The sequence below is a fragment of the Odontomachus brunneus genome, unplaced genomic scaffold (genome assembly GCF_010583005.1).
Source record: "Odontomachus brunneus isolate Ranch 3 - 2012 unplaced genomic scaffold, Obru_v1 Obru_scaffold_010, whole genome shotgun sequence".
NCBI classification, from domain to species: Eukaryota; Metazoa; Arthropoda; class Insecta; order Hymenoptera; family Formicidae; genus Odontomachus; species Odontomachus brunneus.
In genome coordinates this window covers 580,852-605,341 of record NW_022639460.1, presented here as the reverse complement: position 1 = coordinate 605,341, position 24,490 = coordinate 580,852, and the positions used below count along the sequence as shown (strand labels likewise).

The following is a 24,490-nucleotide window of genomic DNA, read 5'->3' as shown; positions in this document are numbered from 1 at the left end:
AAGTAAACACGCGGTGTTGTGTCAAACTGGAGACTTTGAGCACGTTTAAAATGATCCAAAAGCATCAGTTTCGACCAGAAACTGCCAGACGGAAAAACAATGGTCGCGAGTACGATGGAAGCATTCGTAGGAAGAAATCACGAGGGATTTCCAACATAATCCGTTCCGCTGCGTCCTTGTCGTCGGCTCGGATGTCCGCGCGGCGTAACTGAAAAAAGCGCAGCTTGGTCGAGGCCAGCACCGTCGACGACACGACGTCGTCATCGTCGTCGTTGTCGTCGTGTCCCACAAGATCATTTCCGCCCCCTGGTACGCCAGCAGACGCTCGCGGCGTCGCTGAGGCCTCCCGACTCCCTTTCTCTTCGCGAAAACACCCGCGGGAGTCTCCTTATCCCCATTGACAGGCGGCATACGCGCGGCGCGCGTGTACCGTTCCGCGATGCAGCCTGACACATATATATATGTCGGTACTGACAATTTGGATCATAGTGTTTACCGCGCACGTATATATCGTCAGCTAGCCGGTCGGAGCTCATTTTTCACGGACTGCCGATTTTCCCGGCAACTGAAGCGTGCCCGACGCCGGTATCCGCGCCGTCCGCTCGGGTTTGTCGTCGAGAATCAACGGCGGATCGGTTAGTCCGCGGCTGTTCGTTGCGCCGTTCGTTCACTCTTGCTGTCGACTGACTCACCGTCCCGCGGCTGCACTTGGACAGGCAGACCCACGCACAGGCAGACACACGTAGCCACGCACCCTGGCGTGCGGTCACCGCGGCCGCTGACAAGTTCAGGGTCCCATCCCGAGGGTGACGAGAGGTCGGAGTACGCGACAGCGTAGGAGGTATGTCGGGAATAGCGTGACAGCCGAGAGCTCGTTTCCTGTGAGCCCGACACGATCCCGGGTGAGAGGGAAGAGCGCTCATCGACGTTGCGTTCGGATGTCTCTGCGATTCGAGGAAACGCTCGCCGGGTGCTCCGTGACTCGGACGGCCCGCCAGCGCGCCGAGAGTAGCTCGACGATGTAATAAAAGCCCAGGTGAATCAGCGAGAGACAGCGAGAGACAGCGAGAGAGAGAGAGAGAGAGAGAGAAAGAGAGAGACAGAGAGAGAAAGAGAGCGAGAGGGCGTGGACGTAAGCGCGAGCAGATTCCGTCAGTGGATTTCCGGCGTGAGCCCGTTCTTCATGAACGCGAGGAAAGATGCTGTCGAGAGTTAGCCTGGTCGCGATTCTGCTGGCCCTCAACTGTCTGATCCGCGCGGTCGAGTGCACGAGGTCGCCGCCGCGGGAGAAACGCCACGAGACCGAGGGAGACGTCGCGCCCGCCAGGCGGCTCCTCAGGTACACGCGTGGCAATGTCACGTCGGAAGGCCCACCCCCTCTCACCTCGCCTGACAACGTCGCCAAAGACAAGCTGGCCGAGGTGGACTTTGGGGATGCGCATTCCAAGATCGGTGTCGCGAAGGAAAAAGGTAACTAATACCGCAATTCTAAACAGAATCGTAAGATTCGTAACTTACTCTCGTAAAATCCGCAAGAACTTGTGAGTAGATTTGCAATTCTATGCGTACTGTATACCATATGACCATTAGTAAACATCTACGATTTCACGTAACTTACGATATTTACAAGTAATCGTACAACATATGATACGCATAGAATTGTATCTACTCATAAGTTCTTACCAATTTTACGAGAACAAGTTACGAGACTTACGATTTTGTCTGGAATTGCGGCATAAATCGGACGTTGTAAGACGCGTTCATTAAGTCCCAGTCCGCAATAGGTCCGCAGTAAGCCTTTAGGAAGAATACACAGCTTAGCCACAAAGTGGAAAGGCAGAATTCGCGTTGATAGAGAAGCAGAAACTGTCAAAATCCACTTGATCACCGCCGAAAAATACTTAACAGGTTTAGGCTTAACAGTGGCTTACGCAAACGGCGAAAGAGATTCACTACACCTATTGTGGGCCGGAACGGGGCTAACGGAGATAGCTCCAAGCTTTTATATCTTGCTCCCAGCGCCGCTAAATGGGAGGCGCTACAGAATAGCGCGAAAAGTGTGGTGGCCGAGGCCACGTGTCGAATTGTTGTCTCGGGCCCGCTCTTGATGAAACTTGATGAGCGTTACCGTTGTATAACGGCCGTCGCAGAGATCCGTTGACGGTTCCTTTTGATATCGTACGGGCTTTTGTCAGCGAGACGCCGTAAATACGTGCCAAATATTCGGTTTGACGGCTGGACTAGCGCGGAGAGTCTCGTCTCTCTCACGATAACTGTCAATGGAGCGGCGGGTCACGCTGTTCAACATGCGCGCCAATTTGCATTCCATTCGCGCACTGATTACGTCGCGTGCGAGGCTGCATTAATATCGCGAATATTGAGCAGCAGTACTGCTACCGCCTCTATTATTACTACGCCGCTACTATCACGTTCCCGCGACTTAGCGAATTCTAACGGCCGGATACGCGCACCATCGAGCGCGCGTTTAATCGTGAAATCGTTTAACCGTACACATCGTTGCGCCTGCGACTTCCAGATCGACCACGAGACCGGAAAAAGCGGATGGACCGCACGATGATGGCGTTGCTGATGGCGTACAAGCTGAAATTCATCGCCCTGATACCAACCATGATCGGCGGCCTGATCCTCTTGAAGGGCACGACGCTGCTCGCGGGATTCTTCTTCGCCCTGTTCGCCGCCGTCCTCGGCCTGAAAGTGCACTGACAACGTGATCTGAGGTCTGTCCTTTGTAACCGAACTGCTGCGCATTTTCGAAACTTAAAGAGAAACAAGCATATAGCCGTGACACTTGATGTAAAAAAGACAGAGAATTAGTGCAAGCTGATGCAGCCAGTTCAGCTACAAAGAACAGACCGCTGGATTTGCGGGGGAAAGAGAGAAAGAGAGGGGGAGGGCGGAGGAAGAAACAAATCGAGAGATACACGAAGAAGTGTGAGGATGACGTGATGACTTTATTTCGTAATAATTTAAAATCTTAGACTAATGTAATTGTATCGTCGTTTTATCACCGACAAAATACGGAGTAAGCCTGCGTGTGCACCAAGGCCGAATTTATAATCGCTTCTCGGGTCGAACGTGCACGCGTTCGCGCACGCCGTCTCGTAATACACGTATGCCGCGTCGCCGTGCGCGCGTACCCTCGAACGGTGCGCGTCAGGTTGAAGTACTCTTCGTCAACGTCCGCAGGGTAAGATGATGGCCGCTTGCGCACGACGAACGTGATCCGCGCGGATCCCCCATTATCATGATCATTACGAAATGAACGTTGCGTCTTAGAATGTAACATATGAGTTATACGTATATGAGTTATTAATTAATAAATGTTGACAGTGGATGGAATTAGTAACCTCTTATTCGCTAGTGTCCAACGTCTCTCGAATGGCGGTCCCTATCTGTCTTTGTTTCTGTGGTTCTTTCTTGCGTTCTTGTCGCTTTAAGTCGTCGTTCTTACACTGAGAAAAAAATACCTAAAAATTTATTGGGCCATAAAGTTTAATTTAGGATAAAGTTCTGAAAATTTATGTAGGATAAAGTTCTGAAAATTAAAGTTTATTTGTAATAAATTTATTCCACAATTTATTAATTAAATTTATTTGAAATAAATTTTTACTCTACACAAATAAATATTCAAGTATCTTTTTCTCAGTGTACGCTGAGAAAAGAATACCTGAGAATTTGTTTGTGGGATATAAAGTTCATTTGCGTGAAATAGGTTTAAGATTTCTGAAACGAAATTTAAATTTTAAATAATAAATTTTAAACTTCACATTTCTGTGAGAGAATCTATTCTCGTGAGAAATCAACTTTTACACATAAATAAATGTTCAAACGTCTTTTTCTCAGTGTAGTTTACTGAATACACGATCACACCCTGACAATGCGAATTCAGATACACTCGCCTCGGCGAGTGTTCGAATGTTTCTCCCAATCGCTACGCGAAGAAATATCTCGCGTACAGAAAGATACACATACTGCGTTCAAGTAAACGCTATTACCTGTTTCAAGTATTTCATGAGTTGATATATTGATCACAAGTTCGTCTTAAGCATCCAATTCATTTATTTAATATACATTCCGAATCCTAGTAAGTGTAGCGTTGATAGCATTATCGAGAATATTGAATTAAAATAAAACTTCGGTTCACTTGCTCAGAGTCAAACCTCAACTCCTTCTTTAGTGAAAAATCTCGTCAATCCTCGTGAGGGAAACAAATTCTTTTGTTGAATGCATGACAATGAACTTCTCTGGAATTACAACAAGTATATTTTAAGACTATTACACCAAAGGGGAAAATCTTCCTTGCTGAAGATAAGTATAACTGAAAAGAAGACGAGTAAACGCGAGTGATCGCGTTTTTCAGCGGCAGAACGACACTTCTCTGTACGTATAGTGAATCCACGAGCGCCTATCGTCCAAGTAAGTACACCGCCGACTAACACGCGTTATGTGCGTGTGATGTATGCTACGAATAAATAAATAAATAAATATGAATATATCTCTGGCGCGCGCTGTGAGAAATGACTGTAAATTCGGCTGACGATAACATAGAAACGACGACGCGACAGTTCCCGCCGTTTTCCCGGAGCTCGGCTTCGAGGCTGATCGCGTCCCGATTGTGTCGGTACGAGCAAGAAGAAGTAGAAGAAGAAGAAAAAAGAAAAGCGCCCGTGCACCGTTAGAAACTCGCGTGTGTGGAAATGACTCTCTCGCTATCATTTCGATGGTTTATTTTGCCGGGGCAGCCGGCAAGAGAGATGCGAACATCTGTCGCCGCGGCTCCTGTTGTTTCGCGTCCGCGCATCACGCGGTGTCTTCCGTTTCCCCTTGTTCTTCTCTTTTCTCTTTTCCCCCTCCGTTTTTAATTTCACGCCTTAATGCAAATCGCGCACGTCGCGTCAAACGGAGAAACCACGTCGGCGCTTCGCAACGCGCGCAGGCACCGTTAATCCGGAAAAAGAGTCCGACTGATCATCCGGGAAGCGATCTCAGGCCTCTCGAAAATTCGCACGACCGCTGAGACAGTTCGTTCATTCCAGTCCTCCTTCCTATATTCGTCTGAAATTTCTTTTCTGCGCGTACATGTCTCATTGACACCTTCGCTGTCGGCACTTACTCGGAGAACTCCTCCCGCGGATCACTTCGTATTTCTCTTTTTATGTAATCGTGCAAGACACAAACTCAGAAAACACAGGCTTGATAATATGTGAACATGAAGAAAGACACTCGCACAAAAAATGTCTTCTATACGAGTATACACGGAGAAAAAGAGATACTAGAAGGTTTATTTCTGCGGGATAAAAGCTTATTTCGCAGAAATAAATTTTATTTCACGAAAAAAAAAATAAACTCTACATTCCTAAATTTCCGAGTGTTATTTTCTCGGTGCAACTTCTTCTATTTCATTCTGCTTTACTTCATCAATTGATTTCGTGTTTGTACCTTTTATATTCGGTCCCTTTCTCCACGTTATGTTTTTTTTTTACTGAAAACGGATTTTACTGCCGTTAATAAGTGAATAAATAAGCATGACGCAGGTCCCCGGTGAGAGGTCGTTGCGTCACACAACGTGACGCCGGTAGCGAAGGTGTCAATATCTTCGACATGGGTGCGTCGTTGCGTCTTCGTCGTGACACACACTCTCTCTCTCTCTCTCTTTCCTAACTCACGATATACGCGACGCGCGCCAAACCGCTGTACTCTACGAGCGCCTTCGAGCCGTGACGATTCGCCCTCGTCAACGAACAAGACTCCGTGTCGTCGCGAACAGTTTTTTCTCCGGAAAAAGCAGCGCGTCTCGTCCGCTCCCTCGTATACGCATAGGCCGCTGCCTGCCTCCTCGAGGATCTCCTCCATCAGCCTCAGAAGGTCCACCCTCAATGCTTCTGTCGCGCGCTGTACGCCAGGGTCTGCGCGTATTCGCGCTCGGCTTCCGTCATCGACGGCACCGGCGTGCCCTTAAGGCTCCTGTCCCAACCGCCACCACCCTGCTGCCAGCCGCCGTGATGGTCGCCACCCTGCTTTTGGCTCAGCAGCTTCTTCAGGCCGATGATCAGCGACAGCACCAAGGCGATCTTGCTGATGATGAGGGCCTTGCCGGCCAAGAGGAACAGCACGCCCATGGCGATCGGCACCATGGCGGCCATCTTCATCGCCATGCCCATCATCATCATGCCCATCATCTTCTTCATCTTGCCGCGGCCCTCCTCGACGCTGCGCTTCAGCTCACCCGACGAGGTCTTGGGCAAACTGATTCGCACATTGAAGCTGTTCATGAGCGCGGCCACACGCTCGAACAGGATGTCGTTGAGGATCTCGTCGGCGGCCCCGCCGCCACCGTTACGCGCCAAGGTTGTCTCCAGGTCGGAGGTCGCGCTACGCGAGCCGTCGTCCGTCACGGGCGCGACCCGCACGAGCTCCAGATTCTCGCCGAGCGGTAAGCTCTGTATACGGCCGAGCCTCTCGAAGAAGGAGATCGCCTTCTTCTTCAGACACGGCGACACCGCCATGTTGCGGTGTTGGCACTCCTCGTAGACGCGATAGAGCGCGCGATAACCTCTGTCGAGGAAGCCGGCCTCGTCCTCGGCGACGGCATGGACGGTGACGATGGTAACGGCGCAAGCTGACAACAGCAGCAGCAGCACACACTTAGACGGATTTCTGATCGGCGACATCTTGGCGACACGTGTCGTACGCAGGACGCTGCTTTCTCGCGGCTGGCTCGCGACGCTAATCTCTCAACGGGGATCACGCGAGGGACGGCGCGAGGAGGCTCGCAAAATTCTCGACGTCGACTGGCCCGGAGAGGTACGACAAGCCGCGCGGCACCCACGGGCTGAGATTGATCCTCGACTAGAGAGAACTGGCGCTAGGACCAAGTCTCCGGGCCGATATATACCATCGAGCAGCCTCTGCTAGATGCCATCCTTCGCGAAGGGGGTGAGAGGTGCCTCCTCGGCGTCGTACGTAAACGGACGGATGTGCCGGCGCACGTGACGACTGCGACCTCACGTGTATGAGTGCGGCATGTATAATCCTCCGTCTCTTCTCCAGCCCCCTCGCCGAGACGACTCTCCTCTCCTCGTCCTTTCATCCTCCTCTTTCTCTTTCAGCGCGCTAGGCAGCTGCCGCGGCAGGACGCGGGGGGAGCGCGTAAAAATTCTCATGGTGGTAGCGCGAAGAGCCATGTGACCCTTTCTGACACAGAGACCCACTCGCGCCACTCGAGATCGAGACATCGCCGTTCAGCGGCCACGGGATTCGTTCATTAATTTCGCCAACACGGCTGCGCGCTATCCTCTAGGAAACCGTCGGCTAGGTGTGTAAGAATGTATGTGTGTATATAAGTGTGCGCTCGTCTTCATCGAGATTCGTACTCCGCGTGAGAGGAGAGGACGAATGGATGCAAACAGAGGGAGAGGGCCGTAGATCGTATTGGTGTACCTGGCACCGTGATCCCACTGACCCTCGGCGTAATGTGGGGATGTTAGAAACTGGTTCCAGGTTGCGGACGGCTTGTGACCTTCCTCTTATCGTGCTCTCCTCCTCCTCCTCCTCTCATCCTCTCGCTGTGCGGAGTGTGGGTGAGGATTATCGGCATGCATGATCTACTTTCCCTGCGCATCGGCCGATGCGATCGGCGGTCACTCTATCGCTCAGTGTCGTTATTCCCATGACAAACGAAACGGAAAGAAACGGAAGAAGACAACGGAATGATGATGAGTCTCGTGTTGGCGTGAAATGTGGCTGCGCTCATCTCGCATCTCGGCAATTTCTCCGTTCCCGCGTCAAGTTGACCCCTCATCGCGGTTTTGTTACGGTCATCCGGACCGGATGAATGCAAATTGCGGCGAGCTTGGAGAAGAAGGAAGCGGCATGGAGCAGTATGAACTCTCACGAGAAAGAAATCGGTGGAATTAACACATGCGACAATAAACGAGCTAAACGCTTTTGGGTTGAAGCAAACTGAATTTCTAGTCTCCCCCTTTGAGCCGAAATAGCTTCATAAAAACCACGCTTCAAAAAATATCTAAAAAAAAATAAAATTTATTTGAAAAGCTAAGGTTTTAAGAAAATATACACACATTTTCTTATTCGAAAAATATTTTATATTATTCTATCTTTCTAAAAGAAAAATAGTCTAATTTGCTGTAACTAAAAAAAAACAATTATAGTTAATTTCGGCCCCAACTATATATTTTAATTGTTCTAACACGAAAATGGTAGCAATGACATGCAGTGACATGCATGTATGTTACTAACATTACAGTAGATTTTAATTAAAAAATTGATTTTCTTGATCATAAAGTAATTATTTTTCTGTGATTATATAGTTATAAATGTCAAGCATTCTTTCCTCAATGTAGTATAAGTAAATATGTTATCAGCAGCCACCGAATATTTCTCCTCTCAATGCGGAAATTCTATTTCCTTCAAAACATGTTCGGTCTGTTCATTGTTGCGTTAATTCAGCCGAACTTTTTCCTGCGCGCGGGAAATGTCTCTTGCCGTTAGTTTCCTCGAATAAATATATGTTCTCCACTTTTTTTTTCAAGGAGGAACGTTTTGTTCCGGATTTACCGGCAGTGCGGTACATAAAGCGAAACGAAAGAAATTGTAACACGGCTCGCGGTTGCGCGATCACGAACGTACTACTGTTCTGCGTTACGCAACAGCAAATTCGCAATAGTCCGGCGCCTCGCTTTTCTGCAAATCGCGCTTCGATCGCATACGTGTCTCGCATTTCCCGACACGTGTCCGCGTTCGTTTTCAGTGCGATTGCAATAAGCGCGAAATTAATAAGCCGATGGACGCGCGGCATGCGATTAGCTAATTTATCCGATTTGTGCGATATCCAAACACGCTACATATCGCAATCACGCTAAATCCCTCGTTAGCGGACGTTGTAGAAACAATTGCTGAGTAACGGGTTACGTTTGCGAGCAATTGGAAGTTTCCACGTCGCTCCTTCATGAAGAAATCGCGCACGGAATCGTGACGTATTCTTCGAGCACAAAATATTCACCACCTAAAAGAACATTAATAACTTATGATGAATTATGATATGATATCAATGACTCAAGATTCAACGCACTCAGCTCTGCTTGAAAATCAAAAAAACATTTCGTTTTATTCCATCATTATTGAAATTGTATTTATTAGGTTAGCGCGCGAAAGATTTGTCGTATTTGTCAAGTAAAATAGATGAAACTATGTACTTTCGAGTGATGAATAATATTCATGAATAAAATGAACATCGACTCGGTATTTCTTCTCTGGGCATTCAACGACAACTTTCTATCTTCCTTTTGTTGCGCTAATCTCCTACGAGAATTCAACAGAAAAATTGTCTAACCTCTCGCACGAGGCTAATCTTGTTTGATCTTTCATTTGATGCTGCTCGTTCAATCGAACATTTCTGTGTTCTTCTTTGAGCGGCGTGTCAATATGCACGGATTTCATTACTAATGCTCGTCAATGCTCGAGAGGAATGTCGTGTATTACCCGTGTAATTTGCGCCGTGAGTATCCGGCTCAATGTGCCAATGTATTCCATCTTCTTGTATCATGCTTCGTTAGGAACGCGAAGATGTGCGCGCGTGCGCGCGCACTCGCGGCCCACCGTCGACACGCTCGATCGAGGTTAGCGCATCTCTAATGCGACAACAGCCTCCACGATGCATCCTCCACGCTGTTACCTACTTCGCGATTATCCCATAGTCAGTGCCGCGGGCCCAGCACACGGACGCGCCGGCGTTTAACTGTATTAAGGCCCGTGCCACATTCTGGAGGAGAGCTCGCGCGGTTACATTCTCACGCGGAGCGGCGCGTGAAATGGATTCCCGCGCGCGCGCCACGAGAAACGAGCCTGCGCACAATCGCGGGACTCCGTGGACCCCCGCGCGATTATCACCGGTCTATCTGATACCCCGCGCGCACCTGAGACGCAAAGCCGCGCCGCGTACTTTCGATTGTCTCGTAAAAGTGGAGAAGCGGGACACCACTGACGAGACATTTGTCTCGACGATGTCGCGCCCGCGCGCGCGATCAATTATCTCGCTCGCCCTCGCGAAGCCTAACGTTCCGCGGAACCGACGCGCAAAACGCTTCCGCTGGCCGTTGAGTCGCACGGTATTCTTCGCGAAAATTAGGGCGAAGTAGGCTTCATATTTGGTCCCGCTAAACCTTGCCGCTGCGCTAGACTCCTGACGAGCCGACACGGACTACTATGATTATCACACAGCGTGAGACAATTGTTGATGGGAACAATTGGATCATCATTGCGTGACAATTCGGAATAATTTTGAGAACTTCAATTTCATTCATCGAGACAAATATATACTGTGTGCACTGAATTATTTAATTTATATTGTACACAAAATAAGATGGAGTTTTTTATGTTGATGCAGCTGTACAAAGTTACTAAAAGTTACACTCAGATCTTTATATAGCATTTTGAGCTAATTTTGACAATTTTTATTTGCATTTTGTTATTCTGTGTAGTAAATACAAGCTTCATATAACTCACAAAATGATGATGGGAATTTTACAATTTTTTAAATTATATACTTATGGGGCAAATATTGATAAAAATATTGTATTGTATATATTGTATTGAACTAAATATTAAATTTATAACATGTAATAATATAAATTTGGTGATCTATATGGTACTCATATATTTATCGCACAGGATGGCTAAGTAGAAACCAAAGACAAAAATACTAAAAGGATGATCAAAATTTTCTCCAAGCAATGTGCGATGTAAAATGACATGTAAAAATCGATTACTCCGGCGTAATCATGAGAGAGGAGGTATCTGGAGAACGCTCTTGCGTAATGCAGGCTTTGTCCGCAAGCGGAAGTGGAGTTTCACAGCGAGACGCGAGTTTTCGGAATGATGAAAGTGAGGCAAAAGGTTAAAGCCCGTCAAGAGCGATCTTCTTGGGAGATATTTTAGCAGGACCGTGTTCTGTCCGCTATTAGATCGAGGTCGACGATCAGCAACAGGTGATGCTACCGATTTGCGCGCGGAAGGTTCTGACCTACCTCACTACTGGATCATGCCTGGCTCGCGGGAACATTAAAAATTAATATCGTGCCGAACGACGTGAGTACCGCGTGCGCGCCGATAAACATTATCGCGGTAGATTTAATGCTCCTGGCACATAAATACTCATTACGCAATTAGCTGAGGTGAGTTTCAGGCGACGGAAATAACAATGTAGGGCAGGCCGAGTCAAGTCGATCTAGGGGCAATATTAGCTATGTGTATTTATTGTAAGAGAAATAATGGCAAGAGAATCGTAAAATATCCCTTTTTAGAATACAAGAAGAATTTATGCAGAGAATTTTATAGTATTATATTACTATAGTAACAGTTTTATATATAGGAATAATACTATAATACTATGATTGCATGATTATAAAATATAATTATACTACTATAAATATAATAAAATTTAACTATAATAATATTACCAACAAAATTTGCTATGTTTCTAGCAAAACTTACTACTACCAACATAGATTCTTACTGAGTCTATTCTTGAACACTGAGAGAAATATAGTAAAATTGAGAAGAATTCATACCAAAGAAAACTATATTTTCTCTATGTCCTAAAGGGAACATTTTGCAATCCCTTTTCCACTGTCACTTTCACAACAAATATACGAATTATACGTATGACCAACATAAACCTCGAGCCGACTTGACACGTTCTCCCCCAAGGTGGAATCTCGCGAAGAGATGACACGGAGAAAAACAACGCGCGCGTGGCACACAAGGCAGTAAAACGTCGGGAAAATCACTTCAGCGGGAGATGTACGGCTCTGTGAATTATATGCTTCATGAAGAGAAGAGGCGAAAGGAATTTTAGACGGTACTGAAACACGGGTGCAGCATTCTTCCCGCCGCAGGACGTGTCTGGGGACGCGCAATAACAGCCGGTAACCTTCGGAGGCTGTAACCCCTGGCTACATACTCCTGAGCAATGAATCGAGGATACTCGATTGGCCCAGTGGCATACAAAACGGCCGCCGAAGAAGAAGGATCGGCCTTTTTAGGCCTTGTTCTCTACTTTCCGGCACGGGGAAGAGTCGTGGGAGCGAGAACAAGTGAAACGCAAACGTCGTCATTCACTTCGGTGACAATCTCTACTTACCTTCTAATTCATTCAACACGCTCACGCGACGTGGGTGATCGGAATCGGAGCAGTTCTTCTTTCTTTTTTATGATGTACATGGAAATTCAACAGAACCTTCACATTTACCAGGTCAAAACTCACTATTGATTTTCAGTCATATACGTCTGGATGTGTACGTTATGATATATTCTCACTCTCTGCGTTTCGCTCCGTTATAGAAACCTACAATGTACTTAATATTTAACATTCATTCCTTATAATTTTACATTGCATTGTAATTTATTGAATTTTCTAGATGAGGCAGTCTTAGCAGCCACGTTGCAATCAGTCGCTTTCCTTTCATATTTATACTACACTGTTGCTCATTAATCTTTTTCTTTCTTGTGATCAATACAAATATTATCATTATAATCCACTATTACAACAGTAGTTGTTGACTACTCGGATAATCAATAATTTTGACAGCTCAAAATTACATATCATATCATTTTATATATAAACATCATTCTTTAAACTTTAACAGTGTGAATGGCTAGAAATTATTAGTGAGCTCTGACCTAATAAATGTCAAAGCTACATTAGTCTTTGATATATGTTGCATGTCGACTCGAGTGTTCTATATCATCCATTTGTACGTTACAATACGCGTCGCAGAATGATTAAGCGAACTGACCATGAAAAATCCAGGTGTGCGATAGAAAAATTTGAAACGCATGATAATGTTCTCCGGCACAAATAAGTCATCAGTGTGCAAACCGCATTTTCGTCCGATCACGCGTTCGCGAGCAATTAGCCTCGAAAAATTTTCAAGTGACAGAAAGGTGTGAATCCAGGTGTGCGATAGAAAAATTTAAAACATATAATGACATTCTCTGGTCTAAATAAGACATCGCGGTGCAAACCGTATTGTCGTCCGATCACGCGTTCTCGAGCAATCAGCCCCGAAAGATTGTCAGGTGTCAAAAAGGTGCGATTCCAGGTGTGCGATAGAAAAATTTGAAACATATGATGACATTCTCTGATCCAAATAAGACATCGCGGTGCAAACCGTATTGTCGTCCGATCACGCGTTCTCGAGCAATCAGCTCCGTAAAATTGTCAGGTGTCAAAAAGTTGCGATTCGAGGTGTGCGAGAAAAAATTTTGAAACGCATAATAATGTTCTACAGGCCAAATAAGTCATTAACGCGCAAACCGCATTTTCGTCCAATCACGCGTTCGCGAGCAATTAGCCTCGAAAAATTGTCAAGTGACAGGAAGGTGAGTATCCAGGTGTGCGAGAAAAAATTTTGAAACGCATGGTAATGTTCTACGGGCCAAAGAAGTCATCAGCGTGCAAACCCCATTTTCGTCCGATCATGCGTTCGCGAGTAACACGACCCAAATATTGTTATTATAACGGTGAAACAATCAATACATAGATTATCACTGACACTGATATTACCATCTTAGTTTCTGGCTGGTTTGTCGTTGAACTCCAAATATTTATTTCTAATAAACACTGATACGAGAAACGCGCGATACTTTTCTTGGAATTCCCGACTACCCGTTTCGCGACATATCCGTTTCGAACGTTTATTTGATGATATCTCGTCAGGACGATCGTGCGAGACTTACTTTCGGCACTCTCGACAATATTCGCGCACATCACTTTTCTCCGACAGATGCGAGAAATAACGATTCACGGCTCGTATTTTCGGTCGCCATTAACACCACAAACGCGCGCTGTTTCCTCAAAACTTGCAACTGCCTGTTCCGCGACATACATATTTCGGGCGCGTATTTAACGATTTCAATTACGACGAACGCGACACTTACTTTCGGCACTCCTAGTAATGATTCAGGCACGAAACTCGCACTGAGCGAGTCGAAATCGCGTAAACAAGACGACGTGCGAAATACGTTATTCTCTCCTTCACCGGTTGCAATTCGTCTTTGGTCAGTACGGCCAACTTATGAGAAACATTCAATAGACGCCGAACACTATTGGCTAGCAAATAAAGGGTTTATTAGACCCGTTATTTCTGATTGGCTGAAATAGTTCGAAAGTCTACGTTACGAGTCGCTACTTTCTATATGAAGTTGAAGCTCGATATGATGATCGATGGAATCGATGGTTGTTTTATTTAAAGTTTGTTCGTGTATTGCTTGCTCTTTTGATACTTTTATATCTAATGGCCGTTGCACACTGGTCCTTCTTTAGAAAGAAGAACTCTCATTGGATTTAACTCATCGCTTCTGATGTGCAATGGACATTAGGTGCAAAAATGTCAAAAGTGCAATTAATTTGAACAAATCTCTAATATTAGGGCTTTTGCACACAAAGTTCCGTAACCGTGGAATGTTGCTTTAAAAAACCCTAAGAAACTATTCCAGGATGTATGAATATTATGTTTGGATGATGATTGTGTGATTACCTAAATAGTTTACTTATTTTATTTATTTTTAGAAGTGTGTTGCATTATTTACCACATGTAACAAAAGATGATAAAGTAATTTTAATTATACATGCCAATAACACCAACTAACAGTGATATCTCCTAAATATACTAATTTTTTATTTAAAAATATGTAAATGTTATATAACATGAGTTATATTATATTTATATAAGTAAATAGGAAATTATATACAGAGTGTCCCACAACTGGTAGGACACCCGTTAGGAGTAGGTAGAAGGTGCAATTTGGAACTGAAAGTTCCTCTTCCATTTTTGGGTCCGACAATTAGTTAACGAGATATTAATTAATTAAGTCTACCAATCCCTTAACGCCCTGCGTGAGCGTTCAGGGACGTAGGACATCATGGGCTCCTCAAGGGCCCTGCTTGTCCAGTTGTGAGACACTCTGTATATTAGTGTGTGTGTGAGCGATATTGCTTTCTGTTAGTACTTACTGGGATTTAACGCTCTATGCACAATGCCAGGCAACAGGCAATAGGAACAGGGAATAGGAATTCGGCTTGACCAATTATTTTTATTCCCTGTTCCTATTAGCTAATACCTATTCCTATTGCCTGTAGCCTGGCATTGTGCAAGAGCTTTAACTCTCTTTTTTTATATAAATATATCATAATTATAATGATATATACTTAAAACATTTTGTGAAATTGAAGCAAAGTGTGATAAAATTTATCATATTAGGATATCAATGCATTTTAATAGTCTCATATAAAAACTGGGTATATTATATATATCGTTATATCATAAACATGTTCCAAATATAAAAATGTTTGGAAAAAAATTCATTAGAAGTATGGCAATAGAGTATCCAGTAAATGAAGAACTAGTCGTGATATGATGTGACTGACATACTCTAGAAGATAGAAAATTTGTGAAAGAAGTCTGTTAAGGAAATTCATATAAAAGTAGCTCATAAGTATCTTGCATAGAGAGAGAGAAACCAATGTACTTTAAATATATCTTGTAGTATCTATCTTGATATATCTATACTTTAACAAAGAAGTAGAAATTTGGATTAACGAACTCTTCAATAAAAACAAGTTTACAGATCTTCACATATTTTAAAAAATATAGTTAGTCATAAAAAGTATAGTAAGTTACTTGTACTATACTAGATTGTAATGTGTATATATACATAGCACAAGTAAAGTATATAAATTGGGAAAAATTATGTTTTAAAACTAACATGCTTGTTACACACATACACACATATTGAAACAATTCCTAATCTTAGAAAATTACTCATTAACATTAATGTTAATCAAGAAGTTAGTACAATAACTACTGGGTTAGTATCATTTTCACCAAGTTTTGATGGTCCTTTCAGTTTGACATCACTTGTCCTATGTAGACATATGTTTTATATATATTTACAAACTAATCTAAACAGTTTCAATTATATCTGTTTTTATTGAAGAAATGTAATTCTGATATTGTTGCAGTTGCATGTAAAAAGATTGACGTCTTTACCAATTACTTGCAGACAAAAAATAACATCTAATTGTAAAAGCATTACGTATAGTTTCCTTATTACATTCAACAAACTTACTATTCCTACTACTAATCTTAAAAAATTATTCATTACCATTATTGTTATCAAGAAGTAATGAATTAGTGCAAGAACTACCGAGTTAGTATTGTTTTTACCAAGTTTTGATGGTCCTTTTTTGATATTTTAATGCCGCTTGTTTCATATAGACATTTATTCTACATGTATTTGCAAACTAATTTAAGAGTTTTAATTACAAGTTTTATTACCAGAAAATATAATTCTATTACTGTTACAGTTACATTCAAAAAGATTAACATCTTTACTAAATACTTACAGACAAATGTATCTTCTAACCGTAAAAACATTACGTATTGATTGCTTATTACATTCAACAAACTTACCATTTCCATTACTAATCTTGAAAAATTACTCATTATCATTATTGTTATTCAAGAAGTAATGAGTTAGTGCAAGAACTACCGAGTTAGTACTGTTTTTATCAAGTTTTAATGGTCCTTTCTTGACATTTTGATGCCGCTTGTTTCATATAGACATTTATTCTACATGTATTGACAAACTAATCTAAAAAGTTTCAATTACATCTCTTTTTATTACCAAGAAATATAATTCTATTAGTGTTACAGTTACATTCAAAATGATTAACATCTTTACTAAATACTTACAGATAAATGTATCTTCTAACCGTAAAAGCATTACGTATAGATTGCTTATTACATTCAACAAACTTACTATTCCCATTACTAATCTTGAAAAATTACTCATTACCATTGTTATTATTCAAGAAGTAATAAGTTAGTACAAGAACTGTTGTGTTGGTATTGTTTTCTTCAAGTTTTCATGGTCCTTTCTTGACAGTTTGACATCACTTGTCTTATGTAAACATGTTCTATATGTATTTGCAAACTAATCTAAAAGGTTTCAATTATATTTGTTTTATTGCCTAAGAAATGTGATTCTACTATTGTTACAGTTGCATTTAAAAAGATTAACATCTTTACTAAATATTTACAGTCAAATGTATCTTCTAACCGTAAAAGCATTACGTATAGGTTCCTTATTACATTCAACAAACTTATTATCCCCATTACTAATCTTGAAAAATTACTCATTATCATTATTGTTATTCAAGAAGTAATGAGTTAGTGCAAGAACTACCGAGTTAGTACTGTTTTTACCAAGTTTTAATAATCCTTTCTTGACATTTTGATGCCGCTTGTTTCATGTAGACATTTATTCTACATGTATTGACAAACTAATCTAAAAAGTTTCAATTACATCTCTTTTTATTATTAAGAAATATAATTCTATTAGTGTTACAGTTACATTCAAAATGATTAACATCTTTACTAAATACTTACAGACAAATGTATCTTCTAACCGTAAAAGCATTACATAAGGGTTGCTTATTATATTGAACAAACATACTGTTACTACATTACTGATCTTGAAAAATTATTCGTTAATATTAATGTTATTCGAGAAGTAATGAGTTAGTACAAGGAGCTGTTAAGCTAGTACTGTTTTCATCAAGTTTTAATGGTCCTTTCTTGATAGTTTGATGCCGCTTGTTTCATGTATACATATATTTTACATATATCCAGAAAACTAATAAAAAAAGGTTCAATTATATCTGTTATTATTATCCAAGAAATATAATTCTGCTACTGCTGCAGTTGTATTTAAAAAGTATAACATCTTTATTAAATACAGACAGAAAATAACTTCTAATCATAAAAACATTACATAATGCTTACTTCCTACCTCAGATATGTCAAATAATTTGTTTGATTGATGACAATATAACAATATATAAATGTTAATTCTGTTTTACACAGGGAAAAAATTCTGTAGGATCTTCTTTTGACTGTTTCTGCAAAGAGCAGAAGTCCACTTTTGAGAAAACACTTGTATGCGTACATGATGGAAGTTAATAGTCCCAAAATTGGGTATATTGCGGCTTGGAACATTACTATAATATATAAATTAAATATATTAAACAATATGAAAGGAATTACAAGTAAGTAAAATTAGAAAATACACCATATAATAAAACTAGTAAATGATATTTTATTATTTCAGGATGCAAAGTGGATTGAGTCCTGGTACCTGTATAGACGATGTAATGAAACTGCTACAAAGAATCAAACAATTCTTACGTATAAATTATATATTTGTCAAACTGTACTGAATTATATATTTGTAGTTCTGATATCTTAGAAAATATTTCAAACATTACTTTATGGAATAACTAACTGTCATAATAACATAATTCGTGATATAAAAACATCATAATTTTATGCAACGAGTACAATGTAAATTTTGCATCAATATGTCAATATTTTGCTATTGAAGTTTTCTGATATAGTGTATCCTTAACACGTAAACTAATTTTATATACTCTACTTTCTCCACCAACAACATTTTCTATTACCGGCCTATTTAATATACATAAATAAATTACCTTTCCTTCCGCTAATTACAGATCCTGTAAAATTCTATACGCGGTACCGCTGCATGATAAAAAAAACAGCTACTTTGGCCAACATATCCGTTGATGCTCAGCATTCGATTTCGATAAATTTCATATTTCCTCTTCCACTTAAGATTTTTCTCTACGTGGTAATTTTTTTCACCACTCTCTCACCACACGCAACACACACACACACACGCACTCTCTCTCTCTCTCTCTCTTTCTCTCTCTCTGTTTCTCTCCCTTTTTTTGTCTGTCTAATTATGAGACGAGTTTTCGTGCGAGCCGATCTCGCGCTTTGTGTCTACTCACACACATATACATACACATATCGATTATATTATTTCACACGATAATGTGCGCCGATGAAATCTCACTGCCCGCCTCATGTACTCCATTTAACATTATCACGCCACTATGTATCAGCCAACATGAGGGCACCCAGAGTGTGCGTGCCAAGACCATACGGAAGTATCGCGGCGCACCGGTTCGAATAATTTTACGCGCATGATGCATTTTATCATAGACGCATTCACGCTCTGTATGTCGTAACACCACTTTGCTCCGCTATTACTACTAATTGCTGGTACACCTATAAATATGACGAACCCTGTATAGCGTCAGTCCTTGTCGAACATGCTTCGGCAGCTCATCGTGCCTCTCATATTGGGCGGCTTTGTCGCCATTTGTTCTTGCGAGCCCGTCAACAGAAAGCACCTGCCGAGAGCTTCGTTGCTGGGAACGATCGAGTGCGCGAACGATGAGGGTGGCACGTCCAAGTGTGCCGGTATCAATGAGACGACGAGCGTGTCGACGGAGAATCACGAAGATCGAACGCGGACAGTCAGGGAAGTCGAGCCAAGATCTATGGATGACTACGAGAATTACGACGAGCCAGCCGAAGGTGAGGCTGAAATCCCATGGCATTTATTTTCCGCGTACCGCGTAAACGCGTAACCAATAAATTGCGACGTTTAGTATTTCTGTTGAAACTTCTAAAAGAATAGAAAGATGTGATTGGTTATGCGGTTACGCGTTACGCGAAAATACGTGCCATGGGACTTCCTGAGAGATTTCATGTCGATTTATTAAGGCCCGTAATTATTTATTAATACTGTAGGTATCTTAAAATTTGTCTCATGTGAGGTAATTAGATTTTTATACAGAATTAGATCCAACTTTTTCAATTGAATTATAATATATGTAATATTTATGAGAAATGAATAATTTTTGGCTAAATTGCTAAAAGTTTCAACTGAAAAATTCTCATCTAAGACCCATATCCTGTATATAAATCGTTTAAAATTCCTTTCAAGTGAGCTACTTAGATTTCATTTCAATTCAGAATTAGATAAAAGTTTTTCAGTTTTCGTATCTTTATTTTGAATCGTGATTGCAGATATAATGCCACACATATTATATAACTCAACTAAAAAATTTAGATTTAACTCTAAATAAAAATCTGAGTGTCTCATATGAGACAAATAACAACTATTAATATGGTCCTAAATCTGAATTTAAATCTCAATATCTCATTTGAGATGAGTCTCAACTAATAACTGCTAATTATTCGTAACTGCTAATTATTCTTAAGCGTTTCGTCTATTATACGTCATTTAGTTGACGATTTAATTGAGGATATTATTTGAGAAGAAAAAGGAAAACATTGCTAAGATGAAAAAATTTGAGTGTTATTAGTTTTAAAGTAATTGATTAGTTTTTGGTTTGCAAAATGTCATTTGTTCTAAAAGTGTACTTTGTGTTTCTTTTTAATTTCTTGATAAGCTCTATCTTGATATCTTGCACAGGGAAAAAGGTTCGATTAAATTAACGTCACAATGAATAAATCTCCTCCCAATTTAATTAATCAAAATTATGATTATACAAACTCATCATTCAAATTCTGTTTCTTTTTATCAAAAAGTATTTAGACTTTGTTCATTATCATTGTTAATTCCATCAATCTTTTTTCTCCGTAATACTTTCTATCTTTCTAATACTTTCTATCTAGTTTGAACAAGTTCTATTTCGATGAGTTCTTATAAACGTAGTTTTAATTAATTGCGTTGGAAGAAGAAGGTTTAAACTAAAATAAAGCTAAACTTAAATAAAGTAGCACGACTAATAGTCACTCTTTTTGGCTTTTCAGTTACTGGCCGTAAAAAGAGACGCGGAGGTCAAAGAATATTATTGTATATGCTTGGAGCTATGAAAGCAGCAATAATTTACGGACTATTACACGGAGTTGCAGCTCTTGCGGGAAAGGCGGTGTTAGTTGCTAAAATAGCCTTAGCTATCGCAATCGTTGCAATTTTGAAAAAGAATGGTACGTACTAGTAGGTACGTAATACGTGGTAGGTAAGTTAGGTAAAGTAGGTAAGTTAGAAAATTGTAACCTGATTTTCATCATTGAAAATTTTTCACATCTTCTTTCACATCTTTGAACTTCCATGATCCAAAATCACGTATAAATTTACAAGAACTTGCGAATTATAATTTTCTTTTTTTAACTTCACTATATAAAATTTGTCTATCTAAAGCAATAATTGCTTTCACATTTATTCTAAATCAGATTCTAAATTTTTACGTGAACATTTTTCTTCGTAAAGATTCGAAGTTATTTAAAAATTAAAAATGAAATCCAACTCACAAAATTTTATTTTTTTATTTTTTTGTCATCAATAGTCCATACGTCTTTCTATATACAACCCAAGATTTTTATAGGCACTTAAAATTAATTAAAAAAACAGTGTTTATTTTCTACTAATTGCGCCATTTTTACTAGTTGCATCTTTTTTACCCATTTTCTAAGAGTTAAGATTGCAATGAATACGTTTAAAGACAATTAATCATGCTTGACTCTTTGAACGATTGCGAAAAATCTCAGAGTTATCTGTATTTTTTAAATTAAATTTTCATCTTTATTTTTCTCGAAACACACTTTATGTGGGTTGGATTATTCTTGCATAACTATGATCAATTAGTTCCTAGGAACGGTGCGAACTTGTCACGACCTCCATTATATGACAAAAGAGGAAGCTCCTGATTTCGGTGGAACGTTTCACTTAGCGAGCTCTTTGTTTCAGATCATGAGAAAACATCTTACGAGATAGTGAAACATCCACAACACAGTTTCGTACAAACGCATAGTTCAAGTGTCGATTACGATCACCGTAGTGATTACGGCGAAGACGGATACGAACATCGAAAACGACGTCGGGTTCAACGATAAAGATAGATCTTAAATAATTAATAATTCACAAGCAACGTGAATAGCATGAATTAGCGACTACTCATACTTACGGAAACTCCATGTGTGCTGCACCGAAGAAGAAAGAAGAAAATAACACTAAAAATGGCAAAGATTACCGAGATTCAATATATATTCGCACGACAACATAACTAGACAGCACAAGACATCTTAAAGACATCCAAAAGACATCTTAAAGACATCTGAAAGATACATAACATCTAAAGAAACATCTAAATAAAATAGGATGTTTTTTTTTTGGACATCTTTAAGATATTTTGTAGAAATTTGTGTCATCTGGGTAGATTCGATTTAGACGAATATCTTGTAGTAGAGGCTTTGCTCCGCATATCTCATAATGTTATATTATGTAATAATTATGTTATGTAATAATTATACGATTATACAAAATTACACGATAAAAATATAATGCGAATATAATGCAATAATCTGTAAGCCTTTAAGTACAGATGTATCGTAATAAAGGCACCATATAATCGTCCAAATTATATTTAAATAAATAATTTAACTTTATTCCCCTTCTCGATACGCTTGGAATTCTTTACATAATGTACATATTAAATTTTTTTCATAACATTAATAAATAAATAAATAAATATATATATATATATATATTAACATTAAATATACACACGTTATTTGGTATTCGGTATCACTTTAATGTTAACGCCGAATATTATATATTATTCTTACGGAATAATTATGTTAGATAAAAATTATATATATATATATATATATGTGTGTATGTGTGTGTGTGTGTGTATTTAACACACACACACACACACACACACACACACACACACACACACACACACACACATATATATATATATATATAACAATAGTATAATAAATTAAACAGAACGCAATATAAATAAAATACAAGACGCACACGATATTGTGAGATATAAACATGTCAGCCGTCTCGAATTTACATTCGTATTCTAATTCAGTCGATATTAACGAGAGATGAAATTCCTAAATTGATGGGAAATCCAGAACGAAACGTTTGCTTGTCGACTCAAAGTATGAAATATCCCTTACAGAAAAATCTCTTCAGTATTACACACTGTTTATTATTTATGTGACAATACGTTCGTCGAGTATAAAAAGAGAAGGATGATACACATGAGGTCTTATTTCAGTCCGTGTTGGAGAATAAATTAATGCTTTTCAGAACGCTATTGGATGCATCAGGAAAGGCGCGGTGTTATGTTATACGAAGCTTCGATATTTGCGGTGAATGTCGATTCAGGTGGGCGGAACTACTTCCATTGCTCGTTGCCAGCCACCGTAACCACCACCGCCGCCGTATCCGCCACCACCGCCGTGATGCTCCGACGCTGTCGCGTAGATCACTTCATGACCACCACCTCCGCTCGATACGAGCTTTTTCAAGCCGACTATCGCGCTCAACACCAGTGCCATCTTCGCCGTCAGTAACGCCGTTCCGGCGAGGAAAGCTATTTTCCCGTAAGCCAGTTGCGCCATCATTCCTACACAGATACGATTCGCGTCATAAGATGCCGATCAGGATATTGACGATCGCACGAGCACCACTAAAAGGATTGATTGTGCTTCTTTGCAATCGTTTTCAATATTAGGGAAACGTAAAAGTGAAGAAAACGGTCCTTTATTTATCAACTAGATCGACATCGATTAGAGATATAAGATTGATGCACAATTTTGTTCGAGAAGGGGTTTCTGCTAAAATATACTGAGAAAAAAGTATTTGAAATTTGTTTGCGGGATATAAAGTTTATTTTTCTGTAAAATCAAATTTATATCTCACAAATAAATCAATTACTTTTTTTTAGTGTAACGATTTGACTTTCTATTTCTTCATTATTAACGTTAGAATTGCCGAGACAGTCAAAATATCTGGTTTGTACTTTCTTATAAGAATTATTCAAACTTATAACGTGCGTTTTACACTTTCAATTGAAGTTAAATAATATCAGAAAAAAATTAATATCTTTTCCTTTATATTACGTATTTTTTCAAGAACTTATCATTTTGGTCGTTCTGATAGAAACAAGTCGTTAGTCATCTTTTTGCGTTTAGTCCTTCCACTTTACTTTAGTATCTTTTTACTGTGATATCTCTAAATTTTCGAGGGGATACTCACCTGCTAACACGGCGCCCGCCATTAACAGATATCCAAAACCTCTGTTTTTTTTCCTTCTTCCTGCAAGTATTACAAATATGTCAGTTACAAATATGAGCGTTAAATTTAATACTCGTAATATTCAAATAGTATCTCTCCACTATTCATTGCAACAAATTGCACTCCTTTAACGCAAGGAGTAATATTAGTCGTAAAAGAATTTTCAACTGCGTCTCACCGCGATAATTTAATCAAAGATACTTATTAACATGTAGCGAGACGAAGACTCGAGCTGAATCGATGTGAATGTCTTAAATTTCGAAAATTGGAAATGTTGATTCGCGCCTTTAGGAGGACAAAACGCGGTAAATTACTATAATTCCAATAAATTTTGCTTGGTATCATATCTTTTTACAAGAGGTACTATTTTAATAAATAAAATGTTAATATTTTAGTAATGAATATCACGTTAAACTTTTACTAATAAACTAAATTCATTACTAATTTA

General features: G+C 40.3%; 3 protein-coding genes across 3 annotated transcripts in view; 2 read left to right on the top strand and 1 right to left on the bottom strand.

Annotated features, from left to right (window-relative positions):
- Nucleotides 1-502: 502 nt before the first annotated feature.
- Nucleotides 503-3,598, top strand: LOC116840535. The gene is made up of 2 exons (XM_032807356.1): nt 503-1,470; nt 2,537-3,598. The coding sequence occupies exons 1-2, from the start codon at nt 1,200-1,202 to the stop codon at nt 2,722-2,724; spliced, it is 459 nt and encodes a 152-aa protein (XP_032663247.1). The 5' UTR covers nt 503-1,199; the 3' UTR covers nt 2,725-3,598.
- Nucleotides 2,952-24,490, bottom strand: part of LOC116840617 — a 29,315-nt gene continuing 7,776 nt past the window's right edge. The window contains exons 5-7 of the mRNA XM_032807524.1: nt 24,004-24,063; nt 23,128-23,371; nt 2,952-6,747 (exon numbers count right to left, since the gene is read on the bottom strand). Of these exons, the coding sequence (XP_032663415.1) occupies nt 5,895-6,747; nt 23,128-23,371; nt 24,004-24,063 (1,157 nt within the window). The 3' untranslated portion in view covers nt 2,952-5,894. The remainder of the gene's footprint in view (nt 6,748-23,127; nt 23,372-24,003; nt 24,064-24,490) is intronic.
- Nucleotides 19,211-22,363, top strand: LOC116840533. The gene is made up of 3 exons (XM_032807355.1): nt 19,211-19,508; nt 20,754-20,930; nt 21,691-22,363. Exons 1-3 carry the CDS (start codon nt 19,241-19,243, stop codon nt 21,834-21,836), a joined length of 591 nt encoding a protein of 196 aa, XP_032663246.1. The 5' UTR covers nt 19,211-19,240; the 3' UTR covers nt 21,837-22,363.

Coding starts and splice junctions, on each gene's coding strand:
- LOC116840535 (XM_032807356.1), top strand. CDS start 1,200: ATGCTGTCGAGAGTTAGCCTGGTCGCGATTCTGCTGGCCCTCAACTGT. Junction 1,471..2,536: donor CGGTGTCGCGAAGGAAAAAG/GTAACTAATACC, acceptor TGCGACTTCCAG/ATCGACCACGAGACCGGAAA.
- LOC116840533 (XM_032807355.1), top strand. CDS start 19,241: ATGCTTCGGCAGCTCATCGTGCCTCTCATATTGGGCGGCTTTGTCGCC. Junction 19,509..20,753: donor TTACGACGAGCCAGCCGAAG/GTGAGGCTGAAA, acceptor TTGGCTTTTCAG/TTACTGGCCGTAAAAAGAGA. Junction 20,931..21,690: donor TGCAATTTTGAAAAAGAATG/GTACGTACTAGT, acceptor TCTTTGTTTCAG/ATCATGAGAAAACATCTTAC.